Source organism: Artemia franciscana, chromosome 3 (assembly GCF_032884065.1).
Source record: "Artemia franciscana chromosome 3, ASM3288406v1, whole genome shotgun sequence".
NCBI classification, from domain to species: Eukaryota; Metazoa; Arthropoda; class Branchiopoda; order Anostraca; family Artemiidae; genus Artemia; species Artemia franciscana.
In genome coordinates, this window is record NC_088865.1 from 26,539,751 (window position 1) to 26,561,777 (window position 22,027).

Genomic DNA, 22,027 nt, shown 5'->3' on the forward strand with positions numbered 1-22,027 from the left:
TGAAATAATTTGTCTAACCTTTTGCACAGATGAAACACCAAGGGGCTGAGGTATGTTTCAGACTATTGGAGGATCTTAGATGCTTGGAACACTTGATAACAACATTATTATAACTCTCAGACCCAGCAGCTAAGCATGTGTCACCTGAAAAAAAATATTAGGTAGCAGCATTGAACAAGACAGGCAAGTGCGAATGTGTAACTATGGTCTGAAGCTATTCAGTATTTATACGAACAAAAATGAATTAAATATGTTTCCATTCAAATTTTAAATAGCATAGAAAATATTGAAAATACAATGCACTGCAGGGCCGACGCAGGGACCTTAGTAGTCAAGAAGCGTCGTTAATTCTTAAATAAATATTGAAAATACACAATACAATTGAGACTCTGGGAGCTAAAATAAACAGCTTCTTTTGTAGCGTAAGTTTTTTTTTCACCATAACAGTTGATACTGAAAAAGATATGTCTACCTTTTTTTATGAGTGGAAAATTACGAAGCTGAATTTCAAATTTTTAAGATATAAGACTTTCTCATGGAAGTAGCTTTGGTCACTACACACATCTGAAAGGCGTCTAAACAGAAACGCATAAAAGTAATTTTCGGTTTTTAATGTAAATACGGGGTTTTCGCTTTCCAACAGCCTATTGGTCTAACAAAGTAATAATTAGATAAAACTTCAAAACAATAAGTAACTCTTTAGAGGTTATTAAAACTGGTCTCTAAATCTTTGGAGAGGTAAAAATAAGCATAAAAATTGTAACTACAATAATATATACTCGAATAGGATTTGGAAGAATTCAACTTTGCCAAGGTTATAAGGAACGAAAAATTCAAACTACACGCAAAACTAGATAACGGTTTATTAAAAAACAGATTAAAAGAATTTTTATTTGGGAATGTGAACTGCTTTTTTTATTGAGTCTGAGAATCGGTTCCTGTGAGGGAATTTATTTAGAGGGAGTCTACCATAAACACCAAAAGTACACTAGATAGATGAAAATGTAAAATATCCTAGGAATTGTGAAAAAATCTTAAGGATTTAAAAGAAGCGGGGTGCCGAAATCAGAACACGATCCCTGTAAAAAAAAGGGAAGACAAAAAGAGAAGAATTAGTGAAATTTTTTCTAAATGATAATGGGTTGTATTGAAAGCAAAAGTGTATGTTGTACTCCAAGCAAAAGTAAAAAAAAAAGGTCGTGAAACGATTTTGCACTTAATATCTCTTATGGTATATCTCTTAAGTTCCCCTAACGACAGCTACAGTACATATGACGCATCCAAGGAGGTTGTTGCTGAATTTTCCAGTAAACACAAGAAATAAAGAAATAGGAAAAAAGAACTTGAGGCAATTATAAAAGAGAAAGAAAGAAAGGGGAAACTTACCTGCATGATAGGCAGTTGGACACAAAGCACATTTTTGAAGCTTATCACTAAAACTCGTTTGAGATTCGTCTTCAGAAGAGCATGTATGACAAATGTGCAGTGGACAAATGAATGAATTCCCCATCCTCTTTGTTTGTGGCCAATCGTCAAGGCATGACTTATGATAGAACTTCACACACGGGTTCTGACTACATTTTTTCAGGTCACCCGACGACTTCTTACAAATGAAACATATAGTTGAAGCATTAAGACACTCTTTACACTTTCCGTTTTTGGATAGGTTTGGTTCGCAGTAGCTGTGATAGGGGGCACGACAACTTTTACATTTTAGAAAAGGTGACTCACGAGTCTCTGAGCACGATAAACAAAGGGTATGGCGCTTCCGGGCACGAAGTTCGTCAGAACTGTCTATGCTTCGTTTTCGTTTAACACCTCGATTACTTAACAAACTCAAGTCTGATAAGCGTGATTCAACACTATTTGAACGTGAAACACAAGGAGGTGTTTGTGTTGGAGGAGGACTGGCCAGTTTCGTATTATTTTTCATTTTAGGTGTAAACACTTGTTTCTTAACTTGGATGACGTTGGTTAGTGAGAGTTTTGTTTTAATATCAGTCTCGTCATCGCTCAATTCAATTAGAATTGGTCTGGATTTAGGCTCCAAACTACACATTGCAGTTATAGTGGGAATACGTGAAGACGTCGTACTACACATTTCGACTGTGCTTTTAACATTTACAGTAGCTTCACCACTACTTTTTGGCTTCTGAAAAACAGTAACATTCTTCTTGATACTAATTTTCAAATCTTGACTCCGCCTTTTATTCCCTGAAGTTATAACAGCCGGACTCTTTGTTTTGAGTTTTTTACTTGACAACTCGAAATCAGGATATGATTTTCTTATATACTTCCTTTTGGGTTTCAGGCCACTTTCTTCAGTTTCAGTTCTTTTCTGAACCAGCGTTTTAGCCTTTTCCTTCGTTGATGAGCCGTCAAATTCCTCCTTTTTTACTTTTGGTTGCTGGACGGACGGAGAAATAGGAATGAGAGAGGGCGGTTGTCGGCGTCCTTTGTTAATCGATGGATTTTGCTGAACTACATCCGTCTCCGTAACTTCCACTATTTCAATCTAAAAAAAAAAAAAAAATAATATATGCAAATAGTGAAAAATAAAATTTTTCTGTGTTTATCTTCACTTGTAAATAGTGCTAAATTTTGAATCTTTTAGATTCTAACGCTATCTTACCAATATCTTCACGAATTGAATTGAAAATTAAAGATTAGTGGTGTAGGTTTGGCTTCGATTTTTACGACTAAGGGCTTAAAAAATTGCTGCATTACTATACAAATTGATTTTCCAGAGTAAAAACATTTGTAGCAGAGGATCAAAATAATCTCCCGGGATAGCCTTGTACAAGGCCGTATCCATGGAGAAAGGGCTACCAGGTCCTCCCTCCCCTCCCGAAATTTTTGTCCGACTCGTAAAAATGTAATGAAAATGCATATAAACACATTTTGATTGAATTGTTATTTATTTTTTTTTACCCCCCTCCCCCTGTCTGCTCTGAATAAAAAAACCTGAATATACCCTTAGCCTTGAGCTATTTATAACTAGTGGGTTTTGTGGTCAAAATAAGCAGATTTTGATATATTTAAACACGTCTGCCTCTTGAAAAATTTTCTGTGGGAGGGAAAGAAGTCAGGAAATCCTCAGAAGCTTATTGTAAAAAAAAAGATTCCTCGAGTTACCAGCGACCGGATGTAAAACACAGAAAATAGAATCAATATCTTCCCTATCAATAAATACAACTTTCTTTCTCATTTATATTTAATTCTCCCCTTTTAGGACCATGTCACTAAGGTCATCACTTTTTATTTGCAAGATGAATTGTACAGTTATTTTATTACAAAACTAACAGTTACATGTTGGAGACGCTCTTATTAAATAATAATGGAATAAAAATAGTGGTTAATATTTTTTCATAATACCTCAGAAGAGACAGACTCAATCATGCTGGAGCATCTACTTCCACCTTCTTCCAGCTTCACTGCCTGTAGAGTACGATCCAGTTTTTTCTTCTTATTTGCACAGTTTTGAGCTTGATCAATAACAAACTTGAGCCTGGATTGTCTAAAAAAAAATATATATATATATATATATATATATATATATATATATATATATATATATATATATATATATATATATATATATATATATATATATATATATATATATATATATATAACTCTAGTTTGGCATTTGTGAAGGGACACACATGCACGGAAAGGTGTAGCATAAATGGCAGACAGTAACAACGGCAATCAAACGGATAAAATTAACCCTTGACTGGGCTGCCCACTTAATTCAACAATCTGTCTTGGCTTTTTTCTACAATTGGCCATGACTTCCACTTTTCCCACAACTATTCCCTCTTTTTTAAATTCAAAATATATATATATATATATATATATATATATATATATATATATATATATATATATATATATATATATATATATATATATATATATATATATATATATATATATATATATATATATATATATAAATAAGTTGTCTGTGTGTGGATCTGTGTGTGGATCAGGTGACGTCATGTTTGTCCGCATATGACGTCTGAATTATTTCACACTAATACAAAAGAAGAAAAAAACTAAAAAAGGTAAAAACTACAAAAAAAAACTAAAAAGAAAAAAAAAACTAAAAAAGCTAAAAAACTAAAAAAAACTAAAAAAAAAGGTAAAAATCTAATAACTAAAAAAAACTGAAAAAAATAAAAAAAGGCAAAAACTACAAAAAAAATAAAAACTAATAAAAAAACTAAAAAAGCTAAAAAACTAAAAAAACTAAAAAAAACTAAAAAAAGGTAAAAAACTAAAAAAAACTAAAAACTAAAAAAGAAAAAAACTAAAAAAAAAGGAAAAAACTGAAAAATAAAAGAGAAAAAGAAAACTAAAAAAATATGAATAAATATATATAAAAATAAGTTGTTTGTGGGTTATGTCTGTCTGTCTGTCTGTCGAGTGACGTCGTGTTTGTCCGCATATGACGTCTGAATTATTTCACACTAATACAAAAGAAGAAAAAAAACTAAAAAAGCTAAAAAACTAAAAAAAACTAAAAAAAGGTAAAAAACTAAAAACTAAAAAAAACTGAAAAAACTAAAAAAAGGCAAAAACTAAAAAAAAACTAAAAACTAATAAAAAAAACTAAAAAAGCTAAAAAACTAAAAAAACTAAAAAAACTAAAAAAAGGTAAAAAACAAAAAAAAACTAAAAACTAAAAAAGAAAAAACTAAAAAAAAGGAAAAAACTGAAAAATAAGAGAAAAAGAAAACTAAAAAAATATTAATAAATATAAAAAATATAAATATAATATAAATTAGCAATCAACAAAGCACCGAGACACAAATGACGACCGGGACACAGGGAGTATAAATGACGACCAGGACATAAGTAAAAAAAAAAAACTAAAAAAACTAAAAAAATGGTAAAAACTACAAAAAAACTAAAAACTAATAAAAAACTAAAAAATCTAAAAATCTAAATAAACTAAAAAAGAAAAAAAAGAAAAAAGGAAAAAAATAAAGGAGAAAAACAAAACTAAAAAACGAATGTATATACAGACCGGGATACCGGGATACAAATGACGACCGGGACACAGGGAATATAAATGACGACCGGGACACAGGGACACAACTACAATGGGGACGCCGGGGGGCACAGGGGGATATAAATGACGACCGGGACACAAGGATTATAAATGACGCCCGGGACACTCAAAGAGAAATCACAGACTGGAACACCGGGACACAAATGACGACCGGGACACAGGGAATATAAATGACGACCGGGACACAGGGACATAACTACAAAGGGGACGCCGGGGTGCACAGGGGGATATATAAATGACGATGGCGACTCAGGGAATGGTCGATTAGCAATCACCATCAACAAAGCTCAAGGGCAATCATTAGAATCATGAGGTATAGATCTGAATACGGATTGTTTTCCCATGGACCATTATATGTTGCATGTTCAAGAGTCGGTAAACCTGACAATCTATTTATATGCACAGACAATGGGACAGCAAAGAATGTTGTATATTCGCAAGTTTTACGTAGTTAAAAACATATATATATATATATATATATATATATATATATATATATATATATATATATATATATATATATATATATTATATATATATATATATATATATATATATATATATATATCTATATTCACAGGTGGGACATAGGGACACAACTACAATGGCGCGTAACTAATATGGCGCGTAACGACTTACGCGCGCGGGGGGGCTTGGGGGGGCGCGAAGCGCCCCCACCAACTAGGTGTTGGGGTGGCGCGAAGCGCCACCCCAACAGCTAGTATATATATATATATATATATATATATATATATATATATATATATATATATATATATATATATATATATATATATATATATATATATATATATATATATATATATATATATATATATATATATATATATATATATATATATATATATATATATATATATATATATATATATATATATATATATATATATATATATATATATATATATATATATATATATATATATATATATATATATATATATATATATATATATATATATATATATATATATATATATATATATATATATATATATATATATATATATATATATATAGAACTTATTACCAGGGCTTAAGAGTAGGAAAAACAATGAAGGAAAAGGAAGCACCAAAAATATCTTTGGCATCTAAAGTCTCTATTTACATCCTAGAAAATCGCATACTACTCGAGTTGGAGTGATGTCGTGACTTTGTCACGGGTGGGTTGGACGCCTGAGCTGCCAACCCTAGCGGTCTAAGCGAGAAATACGCTGATAAAAGAAACTTAAGACCTGGAACGATTTTATGTCATAATTCGATTGTGTTAGGGCAGAAGATCCAGCAACTCAAATACACCCACGGTACATCCACTGTGCATCACGACAATAGTTGCCGCCCGTTTCCGTGTGTATACTGAAAAAAATAGCAAAACTAATCAAACTAGAAGCGTAACAATTTCTCCCCGTAATATTAGGACCACGAGAATGATGAAAAAGCTACCGAAATCCTCAACAATCAACAGGAACAAAAAAACATAAAACTAACCTCAGGATCCCTTAACCTGAGGTTCTCAGCTCTCTATCTTAAAAACTGATGGGAATCTCATTTTAGTTTGGTTAGCACTCATGTGCCCTTTTTTTGCTAGTAGGACACTGTTATATCAAATGAAGCTCTTCAAGGGTGTAGTTTGATTAGCACTCATGTGCCCTTTTTTCGCTAGTAGGACACCGTAATATCAAATGGAGCTCTTCAAGGGTGTGTTTGAAATATACAATTCAAATTCAATTTATTTCTTACCCGTCAACAAAACAAAAGAGGATTTTAGCCCTAGTGACAGAGTAAAACAAAAAAAAATAAAAAGAGAAAAATAAGCAATCAACGAAAAGAGAGATTACAATCAATAAACACAAACATAACTACATACCGAACAAAGAGGGAAAACCACTGGTGGTTGAGCTTTCTAGCAGAGGATTTGAAATCTTCCACTCTTTTATCAATAATGTTTGCAGGCAGTGCCAATCTAAATTTTTATACCAGAAAAGAATTACTGGTCCAAGGAGGCAGGTGCAGTTTGAAATATGATGCTGAAAATTCATCTTGATAACATTTAAAGAAAAAAGAGACAATTTTTGACAAAAAATTATGCATTTGTTAGTGTCATTGAAAAGTTCACCATTAAAACTATCATAGTTGGAAGCCTTTAGCCTGATATTTTCACTTCCCCCCTCCTTCTCGACACTTCTGAAAACCCGAAAAATCCCCCTTTAGCCTATGTAACAGTTGTGTATCCTTTTTTCCAGCACTAGTGCTAATAGAGAGCGATAGCTTCGAAAAGCAGTTGGCTCTTAACTAGGTTTCATCTAAGAAGGCCCATTTTCCTGTTAGTGATATATCATTAGTCAGATCCGGCTACCATAATTTTCAGGAGATGTATCGATATGAAAAAAAAAAACTGGAAAATAACTAGTGGAAAGAAAAAATTAAAAGAAAACTAAAATTACTGCCCGATTCTGATTATGCTATTTTATCCTGGGACTGAAAATAAATTCTAATAAATTTGAAGGTCTCTTGGCTTGAAGTTTATAGTTTCTTTAGGAAAAATCAAATTGTAATTTTTAAAAAACTTCAGAAAAATTTCGGAGGCTTAGTAAATCAGTAAGCGTACTGATAACATGATACTTTCCCATATACCAAGGCATAGGTCTAACTCTACCTATGATAAATAAGATTATTGAAACAAGAGATTGTCGAATTTTATCAGAACGCTGAGAAAACCATGAGCTAAAGTCCTACTTACGCCTTTCGGTGATCAGGATCTGATTTTAATTCTGTGGAGCACGGAAAAGGTCATTTAGTTCATAATGCAGAACAATAACCAGAGGAGTTTGTCGAATCTCGGCCAAACTTAGAGAGAAAAAATATATGATCTGATTGACATTTTAAGTTCGGGACCGATTCAACCTATGTGAAGAAGGAGGAAGGACGACCCAAGTTTTTGCAGTCAAAATATATTTCAGAAGGGACTTCTGCATGTCAATCAAATTCATTGGAGATTGGAATCATTGGAATCGTCTGTTCAGGGAGTTCCAAACCTTCTTGGCTTTAGTGCCATTAAAAGCGAGGCCTCTTAGTTATTGTTATCATATCTACCAAATAGAGATGCTGAATCTCAGCTAACTTATTGGGGATAAGAGCAAGTGTTCTCATTAGGTTTCTTGGAATCCGGACGCAATCATACCTCTGTGGAAGGAGGTAAGGTTGCTACATTTAGCTCCACCAGGACGTCTAACGGAAAAGTGTCATATCTCAACCAGACTAACTCAGAAGTAGGGCTATTGTTGTTGCCATAGTTTTAAGATGATAAATCTATGTACTAATATAGCGGGGGAGGGGGATCCTACATTTTTTTCGTCATGCCATTTACAGATTAGCTTTTCAAATACAAAAAAAAACTTGGTGATACAGTTGGAGTACTGTCATATTTGTGCTATCCAGATTCCAGCACAAATAATACTTCAGAGGGTAACAGGGAAAAATTCCCCCAATCAGGATATCTATCAAAAGAAATTATCGGTTTCCGACAATATAAGGTACAGGGTGAAAACCTCCATGTAAGTTGTGCCTTTTTGGTGGCCTAACATGATGTGACCTCGGTAGGAGGGTCCAAAACCCTTGTCGTCAAGGGGAAGAAATCTACCAGGACAGTTTGTTCTATCTTTATAAAAATTGATAAGAGGTAACACCTAATGTTTTAGTTTTGCTGTTTGCATATTTGTCGGTTTCTGGCATACAGCAGTTCTGAATAGAAAACTGAAAAGAAATTTCTAGAAACACTATTTCTAATTTCTAGAAATAGTATTCTAGAAATGTTTCTAGGAATCATAACTTACGTTGAAACTGTAAAATCTTTATCGAATTCCTTAATTGTGGAAGAGACGAGTCGGGGGACTGGTTTTTATAGCATCCCGTTTTACTTGGACCACTTTTACATTGGTCAAATCAATAGCAGCTCCAAAAATGACTTATTGGAAATAAGAATTTCTTACGATTAATTGGGGAAGTAATTACGTTTTGAAATTTCTCAAGAAATTTCTATTCTCCGCTTGCTGCTCACAGCCGCGCAAAAAGTGGGGTAAAAAAGTAGCAATGCTGCTTGGCAGTTTTCAAATTTGTTGGAGATTCTGAAAATACTATTTCTATACATATAAACACTTTTTGCTCTAAACACAAAAGCTGTCAAAACACAAGTTGTGCTACTAAAGTGTCGGCAGCTTTTGAGTTCTGTCGAATTCTGCTACTGGCAGCTTTGGAACTTTTTCCATACCAGGCTGCACATCTGTCCATACCCTAACTTGTTTGTTCAGTTTCAAGAAGTGACGTTGAAATTCAAAACAAACTGAAATTACTATACAAATTAGGGGGCTGCCACGCCTACAACCCCCCACTCATTATGTTGAAATTGCAATACTTCAAAAAAACATTAATACCAGGGCGCCGTGATAGAGATTTCACTCTTTTCTTAATATGCTTCGATAACGGAAAGGTTTATTTATTCAGCAAATAATGGATGTATTTCTTACGGTCTTGAATGCGATTAGCTAAACACTAGTTAAATTTTAGCATAAAGTGCAGATGTTTGAGGGGTTGGCAGTCCCTTCTTTACACGGGATAATTCCAGTATGTTTTCACTTTTAACCTCATTCTCTGCTTTCAATTGATAAAGAAAAACTTGTTTTTCATTAACTTTACGTTTGCATTCCTCCCGCAACCTCAGAACCTTTTGAAACCAATTTTGAAAAACAAAAATAATGACGTTGGGAAAAAAAAAGTAAAAACAATAATAAGAGGAGCCGATTAACTCATTTTGGTGGAAATTATACACAACTCTTGCAACTTGCAGTTAGTCTGTTTAACTTAGAATAGGTACGTGGCGATCCTAAACATTTTAATGAGTAAAATCTAATTATTCAAATCGTCTTCGATGATTTGTAAGACGTTACATATGTCTTTGTGTGAAGCGGGAGGAATATTTAATAGAGGATTAAAACGTATACTTCAGGGTGGCCGAAGAACCAGAATAACGTACTTGAAGTGTTTTTATTCTAACTTCTACCTTGTAGTATCAGCTTCAGATTTATAGTCAACAAGCTCTAAGATCCCTAAGAGCTTTTGGACATAAAACACCGTCTGTAAAATATTCCCTTAGTGTTTTGCTCTAGAACAGTAATACTACGGTCGGGAGGATTTTAGTGAAAAGCAAAAATACGGCTTAGTCAGCTCTTATCGCTGCCTTCCATGCGCTAAGGTCTTCGATCCTCATGGTCAATCATTATTTCGCTCTTATTACGAAAACAAAATGTATACAAGAAGTATAGCTCTGTCATTATTATAGCAGCACCTGCAGCCTAGTAAGAAGCGGACCACGACCAATAGTTGCCAAAAATTAAAAAATGAGCATTAAAGAAACTATCGAGTGACAAGCATTTCCCATATGCCACTAATTCGAAAATAAAAATTTACTTTTAGATTCAAATAACCAGTGACATGTAATTCTGGGAATAAATTTTTGGGAATTTGGTACAAGAACCTGAAAACACTCAACAACAACATCATTTTGATTATTATTGATTGATTATTATAAACATTCAGATAAAATCCAACAAATCCCTGGAAATTCACTAATTGTGTAAGGTTTGAGATTAGCAAACCACTCAAATGACTTAAAAGGAAACAGTTTGACCATTTTCAGTGCATTTTCAGTGCTTCAAGATTGGTGCTAATTTCAAGGATGTTCTTAATTTAGTGTTTTAAATTCAACTGGAAAGCAATATTGCTTTTCAATAAAATGAAGTCTCAAATAAGATAAAAGTCCATTAGAATTCTAGATTTTGAACATGATTCCATGGCTGCTGATTAAAATAAGATGTTTTTCGAGAAGAAGTAAGAATGAATATTGAGCCTGATATTCAGTTGTTTAAAGAGAATCCTTACCTGTTGACGCTTCTCAGATCTTCAGCTTGTCTAACAGCTTCTTCCCAGGCATCTAAATATTTAGTAGGAATATTGACTGACAACTTGTTCCTTGTCATTGCAATTAGCTAGATAAGAAAAAGAATTTAAGCACACATCAACAAATACGACCTTTAAAAAAAGAAATAAGAAATGACGAATGAGAAAAACGAAATAATAAACAATGGGCTTCAACAAGAATCAGTAAAATCTTACAGTAAACAAGAGCTAAGAGCTCATATGGCACTTGTGACGAGGTCGGAAGAGCCGAGAGCTCATATGGCATGAGCGCTAGCAAAATTCTAATTATCAATAAATTGATTTAAAAGGAAAATCAGAGGCTTAATACCGGTCGGAATTTAAAATAACAGCTCTGAGACACGAGGTCCTTCTATCAAATTCTAATATCAAATTCCATCAAGATCCGATCACCCATTCGTAAGTTGAAAATACCTCATTTTTTTCAATTTTTCCTCTCCCTCCAGCCCCCCCCCCACATGGTCGAATCGGGGAAACGACTGTTGTCAAGTCAATTTGTGCCGGTCCCTGACATGCCTACAAATTTTCATCGTCCTAGACGTCCAGAAGCATCGAACTCGCCAAAGCACTGGAAATTCCCCTCAATCCCCCCGAAGAGAGCGAATCCGTTCCGATTATGTCAATCATGTATCTAGAACTTGTGCCTATTCTTCCCATCAAGTTTCATCCCGATTTCTCACTCTAAGTGTTTTCCAAGATTTCCGGTTTCCAAGATTTCTGTTTCACCCCTCCAACCCCCTATGTTCCCGAATCCAATTCGAATTGAAAATGGAGCATCTGAGACATAAGATTCTTCTATATATCAAGTTTCATTAAGATCCGATCACCCATTCGTAAGACACCTTGATTTTCACTGTTTTCCAAGAATTGCTGTTTCCCCCTCAAACTCCCTTCAATGTCACTGGATCTGGTCGAGATTTAAAATGAGGGTTCTAAAGCACAAGATCCTTCTAGATACCAAATTTCATTAAGATCTGATCACCCGTCCGTAAGTTACAAATACCTCATTTTTTCTAATTTTTCCGAATTACTCCCCAACCCCAACCCCCTCCCCTAACTCCAACAAAGAGAGCGAATCCGGTCCAGTTATGTCAGTCACCTATCTTGGACTTGTGCTTATTCTTTCCACCAAGTTTCATCCTGATCTCTCCGCTTTAAGCGTTTTCCAAGATTTCCGGTCCCCCCCCCCTAATGACACTGGATCCCGTTGGGATATAAAATAAGAGATCTGAGTTTAGAGGTCCTTCTAAACATGAAATTTCATTAAGATACGATCACTCTTTCGTAAGTCAAAAATACCTCATTTTTTCTAATTTTTTTGAATGAACCCTCCCCCCAAATCCCCCGAAGAGATCAGATCCATTCCGGTTATGTCAATCCCGTATCTAGGACTAGTGCTTATTTTTCCCACCAAGTTTCATCCCGATCTCTCAACTCTAAGCGTTTTCCAAGATTTTAGGTTCCACCCCCCCCCCCCTCCAACTTCCTCTTTACCGGATCCAGTCGGGATTTAAAATAAGAGCTCTGAGACACGATACCCTTCTAACTATCAAATTTCATTAAGATCCGACCACTCCTTCGTAAGTTAAAAATACCTCATTTTTTTAATTTTTCAAATTAACCCTCCTCCCCCAACTCCCTCAAAGAGAGCGGATCCGTTCCGGTTATTTCAATCACGTATCTAGGACTTACGATTATTTTTACCACCAAGTTTCATCCCGATCCCTCCCCTCTAAGCGTTTTCCAAGATTTTATCCCCCCCCCCAATGTCACTGGATCCGGTTGGGATTTCAAATAAGAGCTCTGAGACACGATATCCTTCCAAAAATCAAATTTCATTAAGATCCGATCACTCCTTCGTTAGTTAAAAATACCTCATTTTTTCTAATTTTCAGAATTAACCAAACCCCTCACCCAACTCCCCCAAACAGAACAGATCCGTTCCGGTTAGGTCAATCACGTATATAGGACTTCTGCTTATTTTTCCCACCAAGTTTCATCCCGATCCCTCCATTCTAAGCGTTTCCCAAGATTTTAGGCCCCCCCCAAAGGCCCCCCAATGTCACCGAATCTGGTCGGGATTCAAAATAAGAGCTCTGAGACACGATATCCTTCCAAACATCAAATTTCATTAAGATCCCGTTCCCCGTTCGTAAGTTAAAAATACTAAATTTTTTTCTATTTTTTCCGAATTAACTGTCCCCCTACTCCCCCCCCCCCAGATGGTCGAATCGGGGAAACGACAATTTCTAATTAGATCTGAGCTGTTTTCCGATACGCCTGCCAAATTTCATCGTCCTAGCTTACCTGGAAGTCCCTAAAGTAGCAAAACCGGGACAGACTGACCGACAGAATTTGCGATCGCTATATGTCACTTGGTTAATACCAAGTGCCATAAAAGGGAATACAGAAAAAAAAAGAAAAGTTCATAAAAACGTAGAAAACTTCGAAGACTGCACTACCTTTTCATGACGACAGTATAACAGTTCAAAATAGGGATGAAACCTTTTAATCGACAGTGAACAGATAAAAAATTTTTAACTGGATATTTCGAACACATATACAGGGTTCATCATCAGCAGTAAAACTAATGCTGATGGTTTTACTGCTGGTGATGAACACTGTACATGTGTTCGAAATATCCAGTTTAAAAATTTTATATCTGTTCACTGTCGATTAAAAGGTTTCATCCCTATTTTGAACCGTTATACTTTCGTCATAAAAACGTATTAAATCTTGTTTATCCAGAATGCACTTGTGAATATGGAAAGCTTAGAGTCAAACAAGTGCTTTGACTCTAAAACTTCGTAATGAAAAAGAACTAGGGCAGATTGGATTCTTAGTTGCATAAATATCTATATTTCCTTCTCTAATGCCACCAGGCTTCTGGCATGTTGCAAGCTGTGTCAGCCTGATGCTCAGTCGTGTTCCAATACTTCTTCTAATGAAGATTTTCTTGTTGCTTTTGCTGATGATACCACTCTTGGGACCCTTGGGAAGACGGAATGTGATTTCAAGTCTAACCTTGTGGCATTATTCGAGAGAGTTATGTCATGGTTTAATGCCAATTACTTGGTCTTGAATGTTGATAAATCACATTTTCTTATTTTTTCTCGAATTGGTATAGCTTTCCCTCAGCTTACACACCTTCAGGTGTCACAAGGTTCCTTGTGTAGACCAGAGAATCGGGTGGTCCGGTTTCTTGGTATCCTGCTTGATGAGAACCTTTCATTCAGAAACGATGTAGCCATGATTAGGGTTAAGGTCTCACGGAGTTTGAGTATCATTCGAAAACTTAGATACACATTTCCTGGATCTATTCTTAAACTTCTTTTTTTCTGTCTTGTCCAGTCATATGTTTCTTATTGCTCCATTGTATTGATGTCTACTTTCTCGTCTACGCTGCGGTCACTTTCCGTCATGTATAATAAAGCACGGCGTCTGGTTATGGACACCAACCATTCTTCACCAACACCGCTCTTAAGTCTGCGGTCTATTTACATTATTTCTTGTGCTTCTTTTGTCTTTGATCAACTTCACGGCAATCTTCCAAAATCTCTTCGGAAAACTCCTATGTTTATTTCTGATTCAGCTCCATATAGCCTTCGTTCTTCAAATAATATCTTCATTCCGCCTACCCCTACCATTCGATCAGATTTCAATCCCCAAATTGCTTGTCAATAGGTCTGGAATTCACTACCTTCTTCAGTGCAGAAATGCCACTCGTTTGGGACTTTTAAAACGATTCTTAAGGATCATTTAATAAAGAATCAAATAGATTAATTTTTTTTTCCTCTGAGGAGTTGATGGCCCCTGTGTTTTGTTAGTGGTGTGTGGTTTTCCTCTCTGCACTTTGCTCCCAGGCCTCAGGTATGTTCTCTATGTTTTTTGTTTTTTTTTTTCTCTCCTTCTAGTTGTTGCTTATATTGTATCCCCCATAAATATATTGCCTGTGAACTGCTAAATGTGATTGCCTATATTGAATTTATTGCTTGTATAATAATTTTTTTTCTTATCCCCCTTGTATCCCTGGCCATGGAGCCTTTCGAGGGGAATTATGTGTATTGTAATTCGATTTTGAATTGTATTTTGTGATGTCTTCTATTTAATATTAATAAACTTCCCTCTCTCTCTCTCTCTAAAAAAAAAAATGAACAAAAAAGAAAAAATGAAAAGTACTGGAGATAGAAACCAGATACCCGATAAATGAATTCGAAAAAGCAATTTAGATCAAGTATAATTGAGCTTACCTCCCTCTTCATTGTCTGAACCGTGCCTAAAAAATGGTCTTTTCCATTATAAGTCAAAGTTGATTTTCGATGAATCCAAGCACGTCTTCCCATATCATTCAAGAAATTGACGTGAACATAAAGGCCTATAACAGAGAAGTAGATCAAAATGACAAATACGAGCCAAAGTACAGACTTTCGGGATATAAATCGCCGTTCATTTAGAAATACAAGATTCAGAAAAAGAATTATCATATTTGAACTATCAATCGAAGAAGCAGCTTTCATATGTTTGAAATAGAAAGCGACTTACATCTTAGTATACTTGGGATAAAGAACTTTAAAAATGCGTGAAAACATATTTTAATTAATTAAAAACGCCATCAAAATATCTCGTCAAAGTAAAACGAGAATAACCATGTAGCATAATAATCATAAGGGTAACAAAAATAATAAGCAACTTTTAAATTAGTAGTAAAACAGGATATATAAGAGTTTTTTTTACCTCGTCATTAACACAAATGGGGTAGATTTTATGATGAGTTTTCCAGCTCTTTGAGTCACAAGTTTTTTATCAAAAAGGATTAAGAAACTTTCTTCCCCCATAGGGAGGAGACATCAATAAACGCCAGAGTTGAACCAAGTAAGTCCAAAATTAGTAGTCAGAAGATGAAGTCTCTATTTGAGTGACACTAAGTTCAGTCTTCTTAAAACTTTCATCGTGTCATGGAAAATCCTCCAATTATAATTTTGAAGTATTTTTTTTAAGATATTCAGGTTTGGGCAAGTCCACGATGTCAAACAAGACAATATACTCAAGGGAGGGCCGAACTTACGATAATTCAATTAGCTTCATATCTGGACAGATATAGCAAATTGTTTAAGATGAAGAAAGGATTTTTAACAATATTTTAACCTGATTTAATCTGCTAGAAAGTGTCTATTTTCCACTTAACCGCATATCAATTTTTTTCTCTCAATTTATAAAAAATAGACTATCTTGGATAAAAGGGGGAGAGACAAGGACACGAAACTTTTTTTAAGCTCACTTTAGGTATATTTATTGTAACAGTACATTGAGCATATATTTTTCTCTTGCTTTTAGGATTTTTCTGGCAGCAACGTTTTCATAACATTGTTTTATGAGGCCAACTGGATTATTATTCATCCATAGCTTCAGTTCAGATTTCCGTACTCACATATCAGGCAACATTTCATGAAACAATCTGTAAAGTTCAGTTTAAAACTGATTATCATTTCTTCGCCTTTAGACGGAAAAAGGATACAGGACCATGATTTGAAAAATAAATTTAATTCAAACTGGGCTACTTGGTCAACAGAGCAGGGCCTTTAGTTATCTTTGTCTAATTTTCTTGATTGAATAAACGACAAAGAAGTCCAAAGATTAACCCCACTTAGCATCTGTTTTCCACAGATGATTTGAAGCAAAAGATTAAGGGAGTTTTAACAGCACTGATTCAGTGGTTATACGCTAAGCGATTGTCACTATACGTAGCTAAGACAAAATTCGCGTGGGCCATAGCAAATTTACACAACAAACAAACAACAAATTTAACTAAAATAAATTAATACTATTTAAAGAAAACGCTCACGATGAGCCGCTGCAATCCTGACAAACCTTGCTATCCTTTTAATACTCAGGAAATTTGTCTCTTTCATTCTATCTACCATCCGCATCTCATTCAATTTTTCTTTACCATACATTTCTCGCCTCCATTCATTCAATTCGACACATTCACACGAAAAATGTATCAAACTTTCATCCTGAGATCCACACATAGGACAAGCAATAGATTCTACCTTCTCCCTTGATACTTTTTTTTCTCACCAATCAAAAAGCCATTTCCCCTCAAATGCAAATAAGCCTTCAAATCCTCTCTACTTAACCCAACCTTCCAAATTACCTCCTGCCCCCAACTACTCTTTATCTGTCTATAAAATCTCAGCGACCCTGAACGATCCAAACTTGCCCACCATACCTGGATTTCTTAGTTCTTCAACCTCTCTTGTACCTCCCTTGTTACTATTTCCTTCATACCCATAATCCCCTTTCCTTCATTCCACCATTCCCCTAATCCACACTTATCTAAGATATCCTTAATCTCCACCGGCCACCCTGCTTTACTTTTCTGTCTCAACGCCTCTAAGTATGCTGCCTTTGCTACCGTAAATCTCTGCATACCCAGAATCATAACCCAATATCTCACCATGGTCACTAGCCTCATAGATCGCAGCGATGCTAACCCTAAATCCCCCTGGATTACCAGGGATTATATCTGATTTACATATTCTGAGTAAGGACTCTAATTCATTGTTCTTCAGAGTTCAGACAATCAGTGTTGCTTAACAAAAGGGTGGAGAATTGAAAACGACTTATAATATAACATAGAACACAGAAGATCAAGGACACCTTGTCTTTGTTTTTTTAACCTTGTCCGTAGCCTTAGAGCTCCAATTTTCTATTTAAGTCGTTATAATTGAGAACGAAATGGTTTGGTTAGGGATTTGGTTTGGTTAGGTTACTGATTAAAAAAAAAAGGCAGGGAAGAGCACGAAAGAAAAGCATACTATCTACGTTAAACCTATTGTTTAAAATATGAACTGTAACGACGAAATAAGCTCGATTTTTTTGTCACCAGCTATATTTCCCAAAAGCAAGCAACATCATCATGATGATTTCTAACGAAAGTATTCGTAATTCTACATTGTTCGTCAATAAACTGACGTTAACAAGCAGTGGTTAGCATCTTGAATCAGACAAATTGGATGCTTCCCGACAAGTCGCTTGAATATATTCAAACATATAGTAAAACACAAAGTAGTATTTTCTTTCGTCGGCTGATATTTCTGCAGTGAAGAAGGAGGGCAGGGTAGACAACACACTGTTACTACACTGGATGACAGATCCTTCACCTGAAAATTTCTTTTGTAACCGACACAAATGTTAAAAAGCTTAGAATTAATCGTATTGAGTTCGAAAACTGGTTTCATAGTAAAAACAGATGGAGACGTGATCGTGGCTGTCCAATTAGCTTAAAACTTTCAGAAATCGTTCCTTGAACAAGGTCCTCAATTCTCGTTAAGATAGGGAGTGTCAGGGCATTGATGCCGCTCGGGAGAGGGAGGAGGGAAGCACACATGACCAGGAGCTTTATTTAGGGCTTTTACATAGTTGTAAGACCCAGGGATGGTCATACGATTCAACGAAACTGACGGGAGGTAGGGCCGTCAATCCATGAAAAAGTATGTTTTTTTTTAAATCTAGGGGGTATTTCTTTTTTAAATGAAAATACTAAAAACATTATGTTTTATGCTGATTTGAAAACAAAAAAATGAAAAGCAACAAAATAAATAGCGCAATACAAAGTAAGAAAGAGGTGGGGATGGAGGGGAGATTGAAGCGAAAGTCATCTTCCGGAATCAATGCGGCTAGCGGTCTGCAAATTGAGCATGGATACCCTTCTCTTATAAACAAAATTTAATCCTAGCCCTGGCTATTGTTCATTGGTCACTGTATATCAGAGACATAACGCCAATTCCCAAGAAGCGAAGAACCACTGTAAAAGTGCTCTCAATTCCAGCCTTTTACCGTTTCAACTATTATATTTCAGCTGTCTTAATCATTTATAATGACTTGCATGTTATAATATAACTGTTCCGTTGACCTTTATGAACATACCCCAGCTTCTTAGATTTCAGATGGCATCATGTCCTCTTTTGTTTCATATGCCGATAATATTATTAACATCAGTTGAATTATAAAACATCTTTTTGAAACTTTCAAAAAGTGAAAAAGTGGAATCCAAGCTGGAACTCTCAATTTCTAATCAAATAACCCCATTAGCAAGTTTTTATGAGAACTCATTCCCTATAAACTGACAGGTGAAAAATGCTTCATAATGCTCTTTGCGAAGCCAATGCACATCAACTCTGGCAAAAACAATAATGGGAAAAGTAAAAGAATGTGTTAAGTTTTAACATATTTCTTTCTGGAACGGGATTTTGCTTCTTTTTTTAAGTTTTCCAAAAAAAAGTCTCTATTTTGCACTCTGAAAATAAAAGAAACTACTTGAAAAATCATCTTAAAGTGGAGACAAACTAATTAAGAGAATAAAAATTTCCTGTTTCTACTTTGAAAAGTTAAAATATTATTATTACTATTCTGTTTATCAAATTTCTATTTTAGAAATATCACATCGTTAGAGACAAGTTTTTCAACCAAATTACTTTTCTTGATTTTTATTCTCCTCTCTCCCAACCTATTCCCAAATTTAGACAAAATCCTGACTATGCTCCGAGAAACCTGAATTTTAAGCCCGTCTCCTTAAACTGAACAAGTTAGGTTGTTTTCTTTTACCTTTCTTGATTTTCAAGACACTTGGAAGATTATATTTTATTTATCCCTGCCATAGTCAATTGCCTACTCTTGCAAACGGGAAATTGCACATTTAAAACATAATATGCGATGTGACACGTTTGAAGCACATATCTTCAAGCACTGGTAGTATTACAGTCCTTTAGATCTCTTAAAAAACGGACAGGGGAACATTGTAAGATCCACATTAATTAAGATTAAGAACTTAATTTTCATTTTTAATTCTCGATTTTTGCCTTCTTGATTTGTTTTCATCCTTTGAAGTCCGCATTACTTTTAGTTTCTTGTTCCTTTAATTTTGTTTTTTCTTCATTTGTTCTTAGAAAATATTTTTGACTGTCCAAGCAAAATTTCCCGTGTATTCTTATTTTCTTGGGGTGTCACTGCCTTTTAACTGGTTTCCGTGGTTATTGTCATTATGCGTCTTTAGAATTTCGTAATTGTAACGGAAAATAACAAAAACCACTTCAAAAAAAAAGACAAGTGCTAGATTATTTTTAAGGAGTCGACCGAGTAAAGCTCTCATTTCGACTTAAAGATGCATTCTTCACGCTGACATTGTCAAGTAGAAAACTTTGAGAAAAGCTAGTATGCTGAGAAATTTGCACTCTCAAAAGTTTTAGTTATAGAGGTTCCGGAAATTATTCACCGTTTGTGTCTTAAGCCAAGTTTCTGCGATAAGAAACTTCTTCCATCCAACAAAAGCAATAATACCGATTTAACACAAGTAAATGTCGTACAAAGTAAATGTCGTAAATGTACACAAGTAAAAGAAGAATCCCGTAATATAATAAATCAAAAATGAATATTAACGAATATTTTCCTTTAGTCTTTTTTTATGTAAACAGAAGTTGGGAGGCGCATTTAGCTTCAGCTTTTATTGGGTTTCGCAATACCCAATTCAATTATTTTTTAATATTTATTGAAAGCCTATTTTTCTTTCAGTGTTATTTCTCGCAGATTCTCGGTAAAGGCTGCAAATTTAGCATATACATTACATGGGCATATAAAGAAGTAAACACTACATAGAATGCGCGAACCTTTGGCTGTGTACTTAATGCATCCATTTTTCCCATCCGAGCTAACTACAGACGGCCAAAATGGGCTTCCAGAGAGACATGTCCAAATGATTTCGCCAGGTACACAATCTTTCTTCTTCACATTAAGAGTCATAGGATTTATACTGCCTTTTATAATTTTGTCCTAAAAAATAAATTAATCAACCAAAACTCTATGTTAATATAGACAATACATCTGCTTTACCACATGTGTCCGCACCCTGAATGTGGTCCATCAATCTTTACTTCATATTATTGGTAACTGTCCGTAAAGACCAACCAATTAATAATCAGGAAACAATTTCTGGATCTTAAACAACGAATACCTGAAGCAAGTATTTTTTCATTATATCATCTGTGTCAGTGGATTTACAATCCTGACAAAGGGAATACATTTTTTCTTATGCCTGAAAACTGAGTGTGCTTCAATACAGAGGCACGGTTAGTAAGTTTTATTAAAAGGTAATAAATACTATACGTAGTGTGGTGACTATACTTTGTTTTATCCCATGGCTGGGGGACCGAGTTGAGATTTTCATTTTTTTTTTTGGGGGGGGGGGGGGGGTAGGGTAAGGGGACTTAAAAGTTCTGAGTATGTGGAAATGACCAAATTTCTCTTCTTCAGTCGTCACGCAAGAGTATACGATAAGTAGGTAGTAATTCTGCTGAGAAATATTTTTTTTTTCAAAATCTGCACTAAAAAATACGTAAAGGCTCGTGGGATTTGCCTGACAAACCTTTTTTTTATAAAATCCCGCCATTTACTTCCTCTTCCTTGTTTTGCTTAGTTGTCATAATAATTTAGAAGTTGCTTTTTCAATTTGAATCTAATGATTTTAGTTGTACCGAGAAAACTATATTTTTAGTTGGCCTTTTTGTAGGGTGAGGTCAATAAGACAAATTTTGTGGGGAGCAGCCCTCAATTTATGTTCATTCCTTGAGAAGGCATAGGGGTTGTGAGCCCTATTCAAGGTGACGTTCTTGAAGTTTTTTGGGGGTAGGGTAAGGGGACTTAAAGTTCTGTCTATTTGCAAAGGACCAAATTTCTCTTCTTCGATCGTCACACAAGAGTATACGGTACAATTTTATCTGTTTACTATGCCTGTCGCCCGACAGGGTCTTATCACCAAGGAACAAAATTTAACAGCTTTTGGGTTCGAGAACAAAAATGGTGATTGTAACATAGGTCTTTACTTTAAACTCGGAAAATCAATCAGACTTTTCCCATCACCAACAGTTTTGCAAGATAATT

General features: G+C 34.9%; 1 protein-coding gene across 1 annotated transcript in view; it reads right to left on the bottom strand.

Annotated features, from left to right (window-relative positions):
• Positions 1-22,027, bottom strand: part of LOC136025092 (uncharacterized) — a 76,769-nt gene that overhangs the window by 26,949 nt on the left and 27,793 nt on the right. Inside the window, exons 5-10 of the mRNA XM_065700814.1 lie at positions 20,758-20,920; positions 15,343-15,467; positions 11,036-11,142; positions 3,376-3,517; positions 1,387-2,515; positions 19-144 (exon numbers count right to left, since the gene is read on the bottom strand). Of these exons, the coding sequence (XP_065556886.1) occupies positions 19-144; positions 1,387-2,515; positions 3,376-3,517; positions 11,036-11,142; positions 15,343-15,467; positions 20,758-20,920 (1,792 nt within the window). The remainder of the gene's footprint in view (positions 1-18; positions 145-1,386; positions 2,516-3,375; positions 3,518-11,035; positions 11,143-15,342; positions 15,468-20,757; positions 20,921-22,027) is intronic.